Source organism: Ictalurus punctatus, chromosome 22 (assembly GCF_001660625.3).
Source record: "Ictalurus punctatus breed USDA103 chromosome 22, Coco_2.0, whole genome shotgun sequence".
Taxonomy (NCBI): Eukaryota; Metazoa; Chordata; class Actinopteri; order Siluriformes; family Ictaluridae; genus Ictalurus; species Ictalurus punctatus.
This window is the reverse complement of record NC_030437.2, coordinates 18,187,185-18,206,296: the sequence shown is the minus strand read 5'-3', so window position 1 is coordinate 18,206,296 and position 19,112 is coordinate 18,187,185. Positions and strand designations below refer to the sequence as shown.

General features: G+C 44.0%; 1 protein-coding gene across 1 annotated transcript in view; it reads left to right on the top strand.

Moving 5' to 3' along the window:
* srrm4 (serine/arginine repetitive matrix 4) overlaps positions 1-19,112 on the top strand; it is a 73,275-nt gene that overhangs the window by 46,259 nt on the left and 7,904 nt on the right. Inside the window, exons 2-8 of the mRNA XM_053674615.1 lie at positions 593-733; positions 5,179-5,268; positions 7,930-8,010; positions 8,174-8,200; positions 9,803-9,853; positions 13,812-13,892; positions 16,425-16,542. Coding sequence (XP_053530590.1) covers positions 593-733; positions 5,179-5,268; positions 7,930-8,010; positions 8,174-8,200; positions 9,803-9,853; positions 13,812-13,892; positions 16,425-16,542 — 589 coding nt within the window. The remainder of the gene's footprint in view (positions 1-592; positions 734-5,178; positions 5,269-7,929; positions 8,011-8,173; positions 8,201-9,802; positions 9,854-13,811; positions 13,893-16,424; positions 16,543-19,112) is intronic.

The following is a 19,112-nucleotide window of genomic DNA, read 5'->3' as shown; positions in this document are numbered from 1 at the left end:
CAAATATGTAGGTTGTAACATCCAAATTAGGAATAGAAAGGAATATGTAAATATGCTAAAATATGCAAATATGTAGGTTGTAACATCCAAATTAGGAATAGAAAGGAATATGTAAATATGCAAAAATATGCAAATGTGTAATGTGTCAGATCCAAATTAGGAATAGAAAGGAATGTGTAAATATGTCAAAATATGCAAATATGTAGATTGTAACATCCTAATTAGGAATAGAAAGGAATATGTAAATATGCAAATATATGCAAATATGTAAGGTGTCATGTCCAAATTAGGAATAGAAAGGAATATGTAAATATGCAAAAATATGTAAGGTGTCAGATCCAAATTAGGAATAGAAAGGAATATGTAAATATGCTAAAATATGCAAATATGTAGATTGTAACGTCCAAAGGAATATGTAAATATATCGCAATAAGTAAATAAGTACTGTATGGATATGCAAATTATGTGACATAATACATTTTGAGTGTTGCAGGTACTGAGAATATTTTTGCTCTGTATCTTGCACTTTTTAAAAACAGAAATATTGATTAAAAGAACACGGTGTCAGCTCTGTCGCTCTCTTGTCGTGCAGGTTGGAGACGTCAGTGTGTGTTACTGCGAAACCCGGCGAGACCAAATCCCTGCGAGAGGAGCCGGAAGTGAAGGAGACGGAGAAGAAGAGGCACAGGAAACACCGAGGGCGTAAACGTCACAGTCGCCGTCGCTGCCCCAGGTCTGCTTTAGAAACCGACCGCGTGTAGACGTTACCGGAGAGCACGTCGTGTTTACGTCAGCACACCATGCTCTTAACCTAAACGTCATGTTTAATATAAACGTTTCACTCTATCAGGCAGACACAGAAGCACCTCATCTCATCACCTGCTCATTTCCATGCGGAGTAACACTCCATCAATACGACCCCCCTCGGTGTTTCCTTAATCACGCCGACATTTAAAATCCACACGTGATGCCACACGTCTTCACACGATCTTCAAACCTCCTGCTGATAAACTTTTCTCTTTTTTTTTGTGTGTGCGTGTGTGTCGTTCGCTCTCCAAATAATTGAACGCTCCGATCCCGACAGCTTTAAACCTTAAGAGCGATTAAACCGATACTTAATCTCGGCGGGAAAGCAAGCGGGCAGAATAAAAGCTTCAACCCACAGCTCGCGCCTCGTCGTTTGTTTGATCCGTATTTTTTTTAACGCTCGTGCTCTCAGACTTCATTTGCGAGTCTATCCGCACCTCTGCCTCTTTTCCATATCCGCCGTACGCGTTTCGTTTCCGACGCGTGCGAGTCGCGACATCCGGAGAAATCCGTCCTCGCAATCGGAGGAGAGGAAAACTTTCGCAAAAAAAAATAAAAAAACGCCGGCGGCAAACACAAACACTCTTATCTGGCCTCCACAGCGCCGGCGCTCAGGTGCGGCTGAGAATTTTAAAAACCGGAGAGGTTCTCTCCCTCGTTTCACACCTGCCGGAGTGAAGGAAAAAGAAAAAAAAAAAAAAAAAAACACTCGGGCGCGAGTCGGTAATCGATTCAGACTCGGCGTAATCCCTGCGATGGGTTCAAAGCGAACAGCGTGGTTGATTTTTTTATTTATTTCATGTCTCTCTCTCTCTCTCTCTCTCTCTCTCTCTTCTAAAAATGTATCTCACAGTTCTGAATAAATGAAATTACAGCTCGTGCTGGTGATTAGTTTCGTCACTCGGTGAAAAGAGAGAAGTCGTCAAAGCCGTCTCGGCGTGCACGTCTACACACTTTATATCTAATCTAATCTAATCTGCGTGGACTAGTTAATGCAGGTGTATTTATTTAACCAGATCATTATTATTATATCGTATTCGTTAGCTTCACGCATGAATCCTGGCATAAATCTGTCAGGGGGTGTTGAATCATGTTCCATAAAAGCAGCCATGAGAGTAATGCAGCTGTAAATCACAGCTTTAGATTAAACCTTCGTTGTCTAACAGGGAGAAACTCGTATTCCAGGCCAGGAGTCCGTACGGGATTTCACAGAGAGGTTTCTCGCGATCGTTGCCAGACGATCGATCTTGCCGCGTGTTTTTTTTTTTTTTTCGTTTCTTTTTTCGTTCTTTAAAAGATCCACGAGTTTTTTGGTGCGTTTTTTTTTTGTTGTTCTGTTGCGGAAAACTACTCGGATCGGCGAAATCGCGGTCGTACGAAACCGTTCCCGCGCTCTCTCGCGGCGACGTTTGTCGGTAAACGAGGCGTTTTTGCCGCCCTCGTGTTCGGCGCACGTGAAGCGAAGAGAGCTTCGGATGGACGGCGCGTCGCGATGACGTCACGCATCGCGTCTCGGGACGAACCCGCGGCCGTTTTGAAGACCGCTCGGAATATTTGCTCGATTCCGCGTTCGTTCCTGCGAGCGCGAAATGGCGAAATCCTGGAAGGATGGGTTTCCGTGAGGAGACGTGTATGTCGCATGTATGGAAGGAGTCTCCAGTCCCAGAGCTTTGTAACCGTCAGAGGTAACGCCGTCACTTCTCACAAAAATCCCTAATTCACTTTCTTTTTAAAAGTGTCGCGTGATGGTTTTTTCAGCCAATTAGAACTCGCCGAAGCGGACTTACAGAGGTGAGGATCGTCTCGAAACCCTAATTTAACAGAACCGAGTCGTGATGGAATAAAAGCAGCTCTCGGTCGGCTCGATGTCGGACGGGTACCGACGCCGACGGACGGGCGATTTCAGATCTCCAGACACACCGGCGAATAAAAGCCTCGCTGTGCAGGTGATAAACAGGCTCCGTATTGTTTTCCACAAGGTCAGCGGGTCACATCCTCGAGATTTAAAGCGTGACGGCGGCTTAAAGACATCCGCGAGACGTCCGTCATCAATCCCGACGGGATTTCAAGCTCTGTAACCTTCACCATCCTCCTCAGTCGTTCATCACCCGCGTGAACTCAAGGTCGTAGCGCCTGGGAGGAGTGATGGGAGGGAAGAGCTGCTAAAGGTTAAAGAAGGTGTAAATACAACCCCCCCTTCCCCCACCCACCCACACACACACACACACACACACACACACACAAACACATACACACGTACAGTGGTGTGATACGTCGTGTTGTAAATCGACGTTTGTTCATTGTATCCCTTCGTAATCTTACTTTTTTTTCCCTTTAACGTTTCAGGAAGGAGTCTCCAGTGTCAGCGCGTTGTAACTGTTCACGAGTTCACGCTCTGCGGTTTCTCAGTAACACGAGGAGCTGAGACTTTTTTAAAAAAAAAAAAAAAACAACAAGAAACCTATAACGTACGAGAGAACTCGGTTCTCAATGTAACAATAAACGGATAAAAAGCACGGTGAATGAAACGGTGCGCTCGTTTATTACCAGAAACTCGCTGTGGTGTAAGAGGAATAAAACATTTCTTTTAAAGAAAAGAATCATCTTTATCGGACCGGCGTCAGAATCGTCGCTCCGTCGCGCCGCCCTAACCGTCGATTCTTTTTTTTTTTCCCCCCGATAAAGCGCGAGTGGGTTGTTGTTGTTTTTTTTTTCCCGCAAACAGTTTTTAGAACGATCTTCAGATATTCTTATATTCTAAACTCTTTCCAAACCGCCGTAATAATAATAATAATAATAATAATAATAATAATAAGGAACGACACGGAGCAGAGCGCCGAGCGGCCGGCTTTACGGCCTGCTTTCGGGAATGCCGCCGATTTGTAACGATCGCGGTGTGCGATACGTCCGTTAGCAGAAATCTCGCGGATGTAGACGTATCGTGTTTACAAGCGAGGCGCGAGATGTTAAGTGCAGAAAGCTTTTAGTGCTGCTTTACTGAAATCTCTCTGTTTACGTGTAATGATTAGAAAACGACGATAAACGGGAACGTCTGTGACTCTCCGTACACACGCTACAGATAGGAAAACGCATGTGGTTGAGAGAGAGAGCGAGAGAGAGAGAGCGAGAGAGAGCGAGCGAGAGCGAGAGAGAGAGTGTCATAGCACGAATGGTGTAATGAGTAACGACGCTTTCTAATTAAGCAGAAATGACACTCGCTGTGTCTGTAATCAGCATCTAAAGTGAGACAGCTCCACTAACGCGAAAGCCGCCTGTCTCTTTCTCTCTCGCTCTCTCTCTCGCTCGCTCTTTCACTTCGCCGCACCACAAACACTGATCCATCTCATCACTCACTTCAACTCCTAATTATTACCGTCACCCAGGACTCATTAGCGCCACCTACATAATGAGATCCCTGGTCTGACACACCCCGGGTCTGTCCCAAATACGAGAATTTCATAGTCTACTATGAGCCAGACTTATCCATAGTCATCGCTTCATTTTAAAACGTTTAGGAAAAGTATTCACCCCCCCCCCCCCCCCCCATCACCACCAACCCTACAAAGTTGTGTTTACATTGCAAACGCATCAGCGTGAAACCCCTGAGTCGGTTCTCCAACCAGTCGCCATTCGAAGTCACGTGATTACTTCTACGCGCCGTTAAAGTGCCGCGTGATCCCTATATATAAATACACCTTTACAGGAGTCACAGGGTTCGTCAGTTGAACAAACAGCATCGTCAAGACCGAGGAGCGGTCAAAACATATCCGTTATAATGTCCTGGAAAAGTACAGAGCCTATTATTTTATTTTTTTTTAAATGGAAAGATTAGGACACTAGCAAGGGTTAGAGTCAGAGAAGCAACCAGGATACCAAGGGTAACCCAGAAGGTTACTCAGGTGAGAGCAGGACGACCGTAGCCCAGATTCTGGGATTTCTGGAAGACTGGAAAGCCAAAAGGCTCAGCAAACATGTGGAAAATATTTTCTAGCTTAATGAGCCCCAAAATGAATGTTTTTGGCGTTGGGACAAACATCTAGGTTTGGTAGAAACCCAAAAACTGGTCACTCCTGTATCACGCCTCGCTATCAGTGTTAGTATGGAATCCATCAGAACCGTAGCTCCAAGCTGAGCCCTTTAACGCGTCAGAAGTTCACGGTCTGTCAGGAGACACGACCACGTGACGTTCACGCAGACTTTCAGACGGAAGATGAGCCGATCGACGGGTGACCCCGAAACCATGTTTCGAACTCTCTAACGGAGCCCCGCCCCCTTTCCACCATCTCACATGCTCCTGCGAGTCTCTGTTGCCTGTGAGTCTCCTGCCTTCCGTCAACATTTAATCTGTTTCTTTCTCCCTTTCTGCTGCAGCGTGTCGCTCGACGCTGACTTCTCCCCTCGGCCAGCGGCCAAAGCGAGAAAGAAGAAGAAAAAGTCAGTGAGGAAGAGGAGGCGAGAAAGGTCAGTAAAACGAACAAAACATCGGGGAGGGGAGGGAGGGAAGGAAGGAAAACGGAGGGAATCGAGGAGGGTAAGAAAGAAAAATAAAGAGAGGGAGAGAGAGAAAGGGAAAGACATAGAGATGGACAGACAGAGATAGTAGTAGAGAGAGAGAAAGACAGAAATGCAGCAAAAAGACAGAATAAAAGAAGCAGGAAGAGAGAGAAAGAATAGTAGAGAGACTGAAAGAGAGAGACGCAGAGAGAAGCAAAGACAGACCGACATAGATGGCAAGAAAAGCAGAACGGAATATAAATGGAACCGATAGAGAAAGAAAGAAAGAGTGAGAGGGATAAATAAAATGGTAAAAGAGAATGAGAATAAGTGAAAGAGAGAGGTAGAAAAAGACAGAGTGACTGGATGGAGAGAGAGACTGAGAGACAGAAAGAGGTGGATAGAGAGGAAGAGACTGAGAGAGAGAGAGAGAGTAAAACAGAGAGGGAAAGAGTGAGACTAAAAGTGAAAGACAGGGAGAAAGTGAAGGAGAGAGACAGAGAGATTGAGAGAGAGATAGATAGATAGATAAACAGAGAGAGAGATTGTGTGTGAGAGATTAAGAGAGAGAGAGAGAGTGAGAGAGAGAGAGAGATTGTGAGAGAGAGATAGAGAGTGAAGGAGATTAAGAGAGAGAGAGATTGTGAGAGAGATAGATAGATAGAGTGAGAGAGAGATTAAGAGAGAGAGAGTGAGAGAGAGATAGAGTGAGAGAGAGATTAAGAGAGAGAGATTAAGAGAGAGAGAGTGAGAGAGAGATAGAGTGAGAGAGAGATTAAGAGAGAGAGAGAGAGTGAGAGAGAGATTAAGAGAGAGAGAGAGATTGTGAGAGAGATAGATAGATAGAGTGAGAGAGAGATTAAGAGAGAGAGAGTGAGAGAGAGATTAAGAGAGAGAGAGTGAGAGAGAGATTAAGAGAGAGAGAGAGAGTGAGAGAGAGATTAAGAGAGAGAGAGATTGTGAGAGAGATAGATAGATAGAGTGAGAGAGAGATTAAGAGAGAGAGAGTGAGAGAGAGATTAAGAGAGAGAGAGAGATTGTGAGAGAGATAGATAGATAGAGTGAGAGAGAGATTAAGAGAGAGAGAGAGAGAGAGAGAGAGAGAGAGAGAGGTACTAACTGCACAGTGTTCTTTACAAGTGAAACACACTGATGTTAATCAATGTGCACACACACACACACACACACACACACACACACACACACACACACACACGCACACACTTTAACCACACATGAACTTTATTTCTGTTGTGCTATTGTAGTCTACTTTAATCTCCATTAATGTGTGTCGTGCTATCAACACGTTTCAAGAAGGGGAACAAAAAGAAAGAGGACCGAAGTAGGGCAGAGTGAAACTGAACGACGGAAAGAGAAAGTGAAATAGACAGAAAGTAAGAGCGACAGACACAGAACGTGTGTGTGTGTGTGTGTGTGTGTGTGAGAGAGAGAGAGAGAGAGAGATTTTCATGTATAACAAGCTCTTCATTGACTTATCCCAGGATAATTCAACCCCACTTCAGCAGGTCGTCTTCCTTCAGAAATGAAAAAAAAAGAAGCGAGAGAAACACACTGAAAGACATAGACAGAGAGTGAGTGAGACTTTCAGGGACAGCGAGAAAAAGCGAGAGAGCGACGGAGTGAGAGAGAGAGAGAGAGAGAGAGAGCGCTGATTGGGAGTAAAAAGGTCAGAGAGATGAAGTACAGCTCTTCATTACGCTAATATCTATAACGCATTATAAATCCACCTGCACTGAAGAACTGCTACATCATAATCCACTTTATTATGGCAGTATAATATCTCATATTCACTACACTGTAACGCCTCGGTGCTCTTCTCCCCGCTCACGGCCTCTAGATCAGACTGTACCACCGCATACCGCGGGGAGGGCTCGATAAAGCCCACGGCGTTAAACGCACGGGTGTAAAGCGAGCACCGACGAGCGACGCTTCGGAATCCGTCCCACTAATCGACATGCGAGAAGAAGCACCGAGCGTATCGTCTCACCTGGAATCCGGTCCTTTATACAGACACGATAAACAATTCACAAACGTCATAACGCGCTATAACAGCTCACGTTAACGCGTTATACCGCGTATTATTTTGCACGCCGTGTAAAACGTTACGCGTCATGCTTGTTTCCGTGTCTGATTCGGCGTTCGATCTCGGCCAGGTGTCGAAACCGTCGACGACGTCGACGCCGTGAGCCGACGTGCGCGGACGAGGCCGGGTAGCGCGTCACGCCGCGACGTCACGTGTATCCGAGGAAGCGCGTGTCAGCCTCGCGGTTAGCGAGAGTTCGCTCGGGAGGAGATAAATAAGGCGAGAGGTGAGAGGACACCCTAGTAGATCTAGTAGTAAGTAACTGTAAGACTTTGCAAAGTGTCAGCGTCCATGTGCTTTATGCAGCGGAGGAACCGTCGGTAGCGCACCGTACTGTATATCGAGAACACATCGAGGAACGCTGTCACGAATCCCGGGTCGGTCATCATCCCGAACGAACGTAACGATCCGCACACCGTTCTCCGTTTTATTCGCGTACTTATCGTAACGCCCGTCGCCTCCGCTCCGCCGGACGAAATAAAACGCGACGCCAGAGTACTGACAGGAAGCCGTCTGATCCGCAGGTCTCACTCCTCCAGTCCATCACCACTCCGCAAGAAGAAGAAGAAGAAGAAGAACGGCTCGAAGAAGAGGAAGCAACACAGGTAACGTGTCAGAGGGCTTTCCCGGCTGTTTAGCGGTCTCACTAATTTACATGTCTGTGGTTTATTTTAACACACACTGCTAATGAAGTGATCTCTCTCTCTCTCTCTCTCTCTCTCTCTCTCAAACACACACACACACACACACACACACACACACACACAGGGCTACCTCCAAGAAGAGAAGACACAGGTACGACCGAGTTCCATTTAAATAAAACAGGAAGGACAATAATAAATAAACTCTAAACTATGGACATTTCCTTTATATTATAATAATAATAATTAAATCAAAAGAAATTCTAACAAAAGAAGAAAAAAGAAAAACAATCCCTTTATACGTAAGAAACGTTTCCAGTCTCAAAAATTCATTTCTTACATTACAAGTCCCAATCCGGATCGTTTCTATTTGAGATCCGATATGTTTTTCGGCGATATCCGATCCAGCGTCGGTCAGACACCGATACCGGGCGTCGTCTCTAATTAACAGCGACGAGACGTGTCGGAAAACACGTCTCATCTTCAATAGAGTCCGAAGCTTTAAATACACGAGAGTAAAGATGAGTGAAGGTCAGTGACTACGTTTACATCCACATCAGTATTCTGATATGAATCGGAGTTTGGCAGTTTGCTCATTTATATCGAGTCGTGATCCGATCTCCCGAGTCTGATTGAGACGATATTCCGATTCCACAAAATTCCCACCCCCGGAATACGGCCGTTTTTAAATCGGAAATCCGTCGCATGTGAACAAACGCCTTTGTAGAGAAAATCCACCGAAAGGTGACGCGTGCCCAAACTCAGTCCGCAAGGAACTGTGGGTAGCGACGGCAGCACGTGGGATCTCCTGGGAAAAGCGCACGTGGAGATCGGCATACTTACTTCGACTGTGTGTACAGGAATGATAACGAGTTTTTATTAATCACGTTACGGCACAGTGAAACTCATTTCTTCGCATACCTCAGCGTGTTAGGAAGTCGGGGTCAGAGTGCAGGGTCGGCCATGATACAGCGCCCCCTGGAGCAGAGAGGGTTAAGGGTTAAGGGCCCAACAGCGGCAGCTTGGCAGTGCTGGGGCTTCATCCCCCGACCTTCCGATCAGTAACCGAGAGCCTTAACCGCTAAATCTTTATTAAAATGTTTATGAACACTTAGTAAATGTCGAAAAGCAAATTTCGCAAATTTAATACCTGCCCTTCAGCCGTATTACTGCCGTTCAGGCGAAACTCATCACGTCAGCACGTTTTTTAGCTCTAGACCGCGTATACATTACGACAAACACGCAAAACTTGACAGCGCATGTTATTTTTGTTAATAGATCAGCGTAGATGTTGTTTTTTTGTCCGTTCGCATGTGTTTTTACTCACACAGCTTTTAGCAAATCGCCGCCTTTATATATGCGGTGTTCGGTGTATTTAAGGCGGAGCCTGGTACGTGATTATCCCCTCGATGCGGGATTCGTACGAGTGAGAATATAGCAAATACGCTTGGGACTTCGTGAAGCGAAACAGCAAGCCTCAGGGGATGAGAGAGCTCGACCCGGTCCGTTTCGGAACAAACGCGAGCGCGGTCCGATTAAAGTGAGAGCACAAATCAAAACAGCGGGAATTTTCACACGCCTCTAGCGATTCCGTTTATAAAAAGATCGTCCGACTCCGATCGAGACGAGATAAACGGATAAAACAGGTGAGGAAATGTTTTGACTGAAATCCAGGGAAACAGATTCCATTCATGAGTGATGCGCGGCGCTGAGTGTTTTATAATTCTCTGTCATTAATGTGCTTTTCATGGTACAGCTCCTCGAGCACCAGACGCAAACGGAAGGAGGACAGGAAACATAAAAAGAGGTTGGTCGCTCAGATTCACGATTCGAAACTCGGGTCGGGTTTCACACGGAGAACCGATACTATGTACTTTTACTCTTCAAGTCTTTATTGTCCTTGTAGTGTCGGATAACTTTATCAGGATATGAGTAGGGATGTGTTATTGTAATACAGCCAAACACACACACACACACACACACATACACACTGCAGTTTCACAGCATCAGTATGCTGGGATCAGGATGTGCTGGTGAGCACTCACAGAGAGAGCAAGAGAGAGAGAGAGAGAGGGAGAGGGAGTGAAAGAGAGCGAGACAGACTTCGAGAGATACAGAGATAAATAGAGGGAGAGAGAGACGATGAGAGACAATGAGAAAGATTGGAATAGACAGAGACAAAGAAAGAGAGTGAGAGAGAAAGAGAGCAAGACGGAGTGAGAGAGAGAGAGACACAGGGATAAATAGAGGGAGAGAGAGACGATGAGAGTGAACGAGAGAGACAGAGAGAGAAAGCGCAAAATATTGGAATTGACAGAGACAAAGAAAGAGAGAGTGAGGGACAGAGAGGGAGAAATAGAAAAAGAACGTGAGTAACCGAGAGAGATAGAAAGAGAGAGTGAGAGAGAGAGAGCAGGCCAGAAAAAGGAGATTAATAGAAAGAAAGGACATAGAAAGAGTAAGGGAGATAAAAAAAAGTGTGCAACAAAAAGGAAAATGAAAAGCTTTGCAGTACTTGTAGTGTATGTGTGTGTGTGTGTGTGTGTGTGTGTGTGTGTGTGTGTGTGTGTGTGAGAGTGAGTGTGCGTGTGTGAGACCTGCATATTCTCCTTGATGAGAGTGGTCATGTTTCCTCAGTTCACTTGCTACATGATTTTTTTTAACTACTTGTTTGTTTTTTGACTTTCTTTGTACAACAGCTCAGATTTAAACTCACTCTGTCAGTCATTTCACTCTCACAGCTCTCGCACGAGCCCGTGTGAGCTCCTCTATACGCATTACGCTCAGTAAAACTCAATTTACCTGAGATGTTTTCACGTTGCAATGGCAATTTGCAGTTTAAAGAGGTAAAAAGATGACACAGGCATGTGTGGCCGTGAGTCTGAGACAGTAAATGTGCTGCTGTGTGACTGAAAGAGCAGCTGTGATACAGTTACAGTCCACTGCAGGTGTCTTTGGCACACCCAGGTGCAATTACCCCTCCACCCCCACCTCAATATGGTCTGACCTGGTTTTAAAAACATGCAGTGAAAGTGCTTTAAAGGGTGCCAGTGACACCCTTTGTAGAAGAGGGTACTTGCAGAAGTACCCTAATGCTGCCCCTCAGTTGAAAAAAGTGATGAACTACCCTCTGGGGTTCTGCTGCATGCAAGAAAACACAATGAAGTGCCCTACAGAGTACCCTTTCAGTGGCGAAAACACAATGACATGCCCTATAGGGTGCCCTTCCAGTGGAGAAAACACAAAGTACCCTATAGGGTGCCCTTCCAGTGGAGAAAGCATGATGACGTGCCCTATAGGGTGCTCTTCCAGTGGAGAAAGCATGATGACGTGCCCTGTAATGTGCCCTTCCAGTGGAGAGAGCATGATGATGTGCCCTATAGGGTGCCCTTCCAGTGGAGCAAGCATGATGGCGTGCCTTGTAATGTGCCCTTCCAGTGGAGAAAGCATTATGACGTGCCCTATAGGGTGCCCTTCCCATGGAGAAAGCATGATGACGTGCCCTATAGTGTGCCCTTCCAGTGGAGAGAGCATGATGACGTGCCCTATAGGGTGCCCTTCCAGTGGAGAAAGCATGATGATGTGCCCTATAGTGTGCCCTTCCAGTGGAGAGAGCATGATGACGTGCCCTATAGTGTGCCCTTCCAGTGGAGAAGCATGATGACGTGCCCTATAGTGTGCCCTTCCAGTGGAGAAAGCATGATGATGTGCCCTATAGTGTGCCCTTTCAGTGAAGCAAGCATGATGGCGTGCCTTGTAATGTGCCCTTCCAGTGGAGAAAGCATTATGACGTGCCCTATAGGGTGCCCTTCCAGTGGAGAAAGCATGATGACGTGCCCTATATTTTGCCCTTCCAGTGGAGAAGCATGATGACGTGCCCTGTAATGTGCCCTTCCAGTGGAGAAAGCATTATGACGTGCCCTATAGTGTGCCCTTCCAGTGGAGAAAGCATGATGACGTGCCCTATAGGGTGCCCTTCCAGTGGAGAAAGCATGATGACGTGCTCTATAGTGTGCCCTTCCAGTGGAGAGAGCATGATGACGTGCCCTATAGTGTGCCCTTCCAGTGGAGAGAGCATGATGACGTGCCCTATAGGGTGCCCTTCCAGTGGAGAAAGCATGATGACGTGCCCTATAGGGTGCCCTTCCAGTGGAGAAAGCATGATGACGTGCCCTATAGGGTGCCCTTCCAGTGGAGAAAGCATGATGACGTGCCCTATATTTTGCCCTTCCAGTGGAAAAGCATGATGACGTGCCCTGTAATGTGCCCTTCCAGTGGAGAAAGCATTATGACGTGCCCTATAGTGTGCTCTTCCAGTGGAGAAGCATGATGACGTGCCCTATAGGGTGCCCTTCCAGTGGAGAAAGCATGATGACGTGCCCTATAGTGTGCCCTTCCAGTGGAGAAAGCATGATGACGTGCCCTATAGTGTGCCCTTCCAGTGGAGAAAGCATGATGACGTGCCCTATAGGGTGCCCTTCCCGTGGAGAAAGCATTATGACGTGCCCTATATTTTGCCCTTCCAGTGGAGAAGCATGATGACGTGCCCTGTAATGTGCCCTTCCAGTGGAGAAAGCATGATGACGTGCCCTATAGTGTGCTCTTCCAGTGGAGAAAGCAGGATGATGTGCCCTATAGGGTGCCCTTCCCATGGAGAAAGCATGATGACGTGCTCTATAGTGTGCCCTTCCCATGGAGAAAGCATTATGACGCCTCTATAGGGTGCCCTTCCCATGCAGAAAGCATTAGGACGTGCCCTATAGGGTGCCCTTCCAGTGGAGAAAGCATGATGACGTGCCCTATAGGGTGCCCTTCCCATGGAGAAAGCATTATGACGTGCCCTATAGGGTGCCCTTCCCATGGAGAAAGCATTAGGACGTGCCCTATAGGGCGCCCTTCCAGTGGAGAAAGCATGATGACGTGCCCTATAGGGTGCCCTTCCAGTGGAGAAAGCATGATGACGTGCCCTATAGGGTGCCCTTCCAGTGGAGAAAGCATGATGACGTGCTCTATAGTGTGCCCTTCCAGTGGAGAAAGCATGATGACGTGCCCTATAGGGTGCCCTTCCAGTGGAGAAAGCATGATGACGTGCCCTATAGGGTGCCCTTCCAGTGGAGAAAGCATGATGACGTGCTCTATAGTGTGCCCTTCCAGTGGAGAAAGCATGATGACGTGCCCTATAGGGTGCCCTTCCAGTGGAGAAAGCATGATGACGTGCTCTATAGTGTGCCCTTCCAGTGGAGAAAGCATGATGACGTGCCCTATAGGGTGCCCTTCCAGTGGAGAAAGCATTATGAAGCAGTGATTTTTATCTTTATATATTTTACACCCCTGTTCTGCTAAAAAGTCCCCCCCCCCCACTATCTCTCTCTCTCTCCCTCTCTCTCTCCCTCTCTCTCTCTCTCTCTGTTTGTCCCCTGTCACTATTTCCATCTCCTTCTTTCGTCTTTCTTTCTGTGTATCTCTTGCTTTCTATCTTTCTGTATCCAATCCTTTAGGGTTTTTTTTTCTCTCTCCCACACTCTGTATCCCTTTATTTATTTCCCTTCCCTTTTTTCTTTAACCGTTATCCTTCAATCACACTCTTCTTTTCTCCCCGTGTCTCACTGTACTGTATGTGTGTGTGTGTGTGTGTGTGTGTGTGTGTGTGTGTGTGTGTGTGTGTGGGTTGGTGGGTGGGTGGGTAAATTGAGGTATGGTAACTGTGTGTGTGTGTGTGTGTGTGTGTGTGTGTGTGTGTGTGTGTGTGTGTGTGTGTATTTCAGGTGCCATAGTGCCTCTCATCACAGACGGAGATCACGGAGAGCAAACAGTTCTGACTGGAGATCCTCCAGCACTGAGAGCAGGTATACACACACACACACACACACACACACACACACACACACACACACACACACACACACAAGAGAGAGAGAGAAAGAGAGAGAGACAGACATGATTTTATTTAACACCCCCTTTTATTGGATCAGCCAGATATCATTGAAAAATTTAAACCACTGTTTCTTACACTGTAAAAGTTTATTTTTTAAAGAATAAAAAGGAAAATAAAGCAATTAAATAATTAAAAACTTTCCTAATCAGCCGCACACAGCAGTCCGTTTATCCCCCGTGTCCCCATAAACTCCAGCAGCTTCTCCACCAGAGCACAGCGTGTGTGTTCGACCCTGAGCCGTGCCGACACTAATCCCCGGAACATGACTACTACCTCCACTGTTCCCTGTGCTGACATTCGGTTCTCCCTCGTTTCCCATAAAGCTAACTTTGCTGTTCCGGATAAGAAATTCAGCAAGCCCAAAACACGCTCTCTTTCCTGTGTACCTTGGCCAGCAGTCTCTGAGCAGCTTGCAGTAATGAAAAAATCATTATTTTGGACTTGACTCCTTTTTGTACTGGCTGATTGGACCCGGTGTTGGCCCAAACAGGTCAGAAAAGGTCACCCATGCTCTTCATATTTCCTTTTTTTGTCTAAGTCCTACAGACGGTTGTAGTACATTCAGTTTGTGCCAGAGAGTCGAGGCAACCAAGTTATTAGCAACCAAAACATTCCCTTGTAGGAACCTGACTTGCCCAGAATTCTTCACTTTTGTCCCGGTTGACTTTAGCGAAGGCTACGTCCACAGTAATCCGGATAGATCTGAACACTGCGATTTTATTTTAAAACCTTCTCCGTCTAGTCAAGTCGAGTTTATTTATAAAGCACATTTAAAGAGCGCCTATTATAGTTTGGAAACGTGCCTAATTTGATTTGATAGCTCTCATACAATAGATTTACACGCATCTGAGGTCAAAAAACTCGTCAACGTGCTCGTAATTTAAATAGCAGAAGTAAAGTGTCACAGTCGACTCGTTAAACGATCCGTCCGGAATGATTCGTTCGAAACTCCTCCTTTCAGAGAGCATACTCTGCTCTGATTGGTCAGACTGTCTCAGTCTGTCGTGATCGGTCTACCGCTGTCGGCGTGTGTCGAAAAGGAAACGGCCACTACCGTAACGAGTTTCAGCTCCGTCTGAAAAAAAAAGAAGACCAGAGGCAGGGCTTTTTGTTACAAACGTACGTAGTTAATAAGTACAACGTATTTATTACTAATAAGTATTTATTAATAAATACTAAATGAATACACACTCATATGTTAGTTTACACATAAATGTATATCGTATGATTATAAATATATATTGTATGATATCGTACGATTCTAAATGTATATCATATGATTATAAAAGTATAGCGATCGTATGATTGTAAATGTATATCGTATGATCATAAATGTATATCGTATGATTATAAATGTATATCGTATGATCATAAATATATATTGTTTGATCATAAATGTATATCGTATGATTATAAAAGTATATCGTATGGTTATAAATATATATCGTATGATTATAAATATATATCGTATGATCATAAATATATATGGTATGATCATAAATATATATCGTTTGATCATAAATGTATATCGTATGATTATAAAAGTATATCGTATGATTATAAAAGTATATCGTATGGTTATAAATATATATCGTATGATCATAAATATATATCGTTTGATTATAAATATATATCGTATGATCATAAATATATATGGTATGATCATAAATATATATCGTTTGATCATAAAAGTATATCGTATGATTATAAATATATATCGTATGATCATAAATATATATCGTATGATCATAAATATATATCGTTTGATCATAAAAGTATATCGTATGATTATAAATATATATCGTATGATTATAAAAGTATATCGTATGATTATAAATATATATCGTATGATTATAAAAGTATATCGTATGATTATAAGTATATATCGTATGATTATAAAAGTATATCGTATGATCATAGAAGTATATATTGTATGATTATAAGTATATATTGTATGATTATAAAAGTATATCGTATGATTATAGAAGTATATCGTATGATTATAAATATATATTGTATGATTATAAAAGTATATCGTATGATCATAGAAGTATATCGTATGATTATAAGTATATATTGTATGATTATAAATATATATGGTATGATTATAGAAGTATATCGTATGACTATAAGTATATATTGTATGATTATAAATATATATGGTATGATTATAAAAGTATATCGTATGATTATAGAAGTATATGGTATGATTATAAATATATATGGTATGATTATAAAAGTATATTGTATGATTATAAATATATATGGTATGATTATAAAAGTATATGGTATGATTATAGAAGTATATTGTATGATTATAAGTATATATGGTATGATTATAAATATATATGGTATGATTATAATATATATGGTATGATTATAAATATATATGCTGATTCTTTTCTCTGTAGCAGTGTCAGTATTGTGTGATTTTGTGGTGTAGATGTGGAGACAGCGGTAAATCAGGCTTTCAGCGCAGCAGCCACGGTTCAGGAGCGCGTGGAGGGTTTGAATGGTGTTCGGCGGTGAAGCTCGCCACTAAAATCCCCTCCAAGTGCACAGTAAGTGTGTGAGAGTGCCGCCCGGCGCGCTAATAACACCCCACTGCTGCTCTCTTAAAGGCCACCTGAAAACATTGATTTCTTTTTGCCGTTTAATGGGAAGGAAAGAAAGAGTCGATGCCATTTTACACGTCAGTACTGCTCGGCCGCTTCTCATACACACACACACACACACACACACACACACACACACAGACCAGAGTAATATTACTCTCAGGATATGGAGAAAAAATTCACTGCCAAGAAAAACGACGTCTTAGCAAGTAAAAGTGTCGTGATTACAGTCGAACGTAACTCATTTCTCTGTAATGGATTGTTTTTAAAGCAGCGCAGGATGATTGAAAGCCGTTTCTACAGGTTTCATGTTTGAAATGGTCTTATTCTATCAGATCAGTTCACTTTTTTACAAACATTCACTTCTAGAAAGAACTGAAATGATCTGCACTGGAATAAGAACAGAGAGAGAGACAGAAAGTGTCTCTTTTTTCTCTCTCTCTCTCTCTCTCTCTCTCTCTCTCTCTCACTTTCTGTCACTCGGTCTATTTCTTTCTCTCACTGTCTCTCTTTTTTCACTCTGTCACTTTCTGTGTCTCTCTCTCATTTTCTGTCTGTCTCTCTCTCTGTCTACTTCCATCTCTTCTCTTTCTCTCTCTCTCTCTCTCTCTCATTTTCTGTCTGTCTCTCTCTCTGTCTACTTCCATCTCTTCTCTTTCTGTCTCTCTCTCTCTCTCTCATTTTCTGTCTGTCTCTCTCTCTGTCTACTTCCATCTCTTCTCTTTCTGTCTCTCTCACTCTCTCTCATTTTCTGTCTGTCTCTCTCTCTGTCTACTTCCATCTCTTCTCTTTCTGTCTCTCTCGCTTTTTCTCCCTCACTTTCTGTCTCTCTCATTTCCCCTCTCTCACGTTCTCTCTTTCTCAGTCTATCCGTTTCTCTTTCTGTCTACGTCTTTCTTTCTTTCTGTCTCTCTCTCTCTCTCTCTCTCTCTCTTGTTTTCGCTCTCTCACTTTCTGTCTCTCTCTCTCTCTCTCTCTCTCTCTCTCTCTCTCGTTTTCGCTCTCTCACTTTCTGTCTGTCTCTCTTTTCCCCTCTCTCAATTTCTCTCTGTCTCACTCTGTCTGTCTCTCTCTCTGTCTACTTCCATCTCTTCTCTTTCTGTCTCTCTCGCTTTTTCTCCCTCACTTTCTGTCTGTCTCTCATTTCCCCTCTCTCACGTTCTCTCTTTCTCAGTCTATCCGTTTCTCTTTCTGTCTACGTCTTTCTTTCTTTCTGTCTCTCTCTCTCTCTCTCTCTCTCTCTTGTTTTCGCTCTCTCACTTTCTGTCTCTCTCTCTCTCTCTCTCTCTCTCGTTTTCGCTCTCTCACTTTCTGTCTCTCTCTCTCTCTCTTGTTTTCGCTCTCTCACTTTCTGTCTCTCTCTCTCTCTGTTGTTTTCGCTCTCTCACTTTCTGTCTCTCTCTGTGTCTCTCTTTTTCTCCCACACTTTCTGTCTCTCTCGGTGTCTCTCTCATTTCCGCTCTCTCACTTTCTGTGTCTCTCTTTTCCCCTCTCTCAGTTCCTCTCTGTCTCACTCTGTCTGTCTCTCTCTCTGTCTACTTCTAGCGTTCTTTCTGTCTCCCTCTCACTTCCTGCCTCACTTTCTGTCTCTCTCTGTGTCTCTTTCTTTTTCTCCCTCACGTTCTTTCTCACTTTCTGTCTACTTCTGCCTCTCTTTCTGTCTCTCTTGTTTCCTTCTTCTCACTTTCTGTCCGTCTCTCTCTATTTCTGTCTCTCTCGTTTTTCTCTCTCACTTTCTGTCTCTCTCTCTCTCTCTGCGTCTCTTTCTTTTTCTCCCTCACTTTCTTTCCCACTTTCCGTCTGTCTCTCTAAGTAAATACGTGTGTGTGTGTATATAATATATTAGTTCTGGGGGGGTTTTCGGTAGTAAACTCTGGCTATTAAACACGACGATAAACCCGTCATCCTACACCCGTTACATCTGCTGTCGCTCGGAACGTTCTGAACAGAAAGCAACCTTTCATTAAACCTTTCACTGAGGATAGTTTTCACGAGGGAAGAGCTCATACATACACACACACACACACACGTTCGAGATTTGCATTAATTAACTTTTAAACCAGAGTGGGCTTTCGAGTGTTTCCCAGCTCCAATAATTACACACACTCTAACTCTCATCTAACCTTTCATCCCTCTCAGTGCGCACGCCGGCAAAGAAAAACCAAGAACACTCGTTTCTCAAATTACACTTTATATAATAACCTGGATTTGGTGTTATTTTCCTCCAAAACGATTTCTCATCTCTTTTTTTTATTTATTTATTTATGAATTTTTTTTTTTCCGCGAAGAGCTGAGACAAATGTGTGTATTATGTACAGTATGTGTGTGAAGATCATTTGAACTTGCAAGTGAAGGAGAAAGAAAAAAAAATGTGAAGTTATTGTATTCGATTTTTGTTACAAGCCTTTAATAATTGGAGAGCAGTTCGGGAAAGTCATATCCACTATAGACCTAATGTGGTGTTTGTAAACAAAAAAGAGATGTGCGCACGACCTGGTTGCAAAAAGACGCGATTA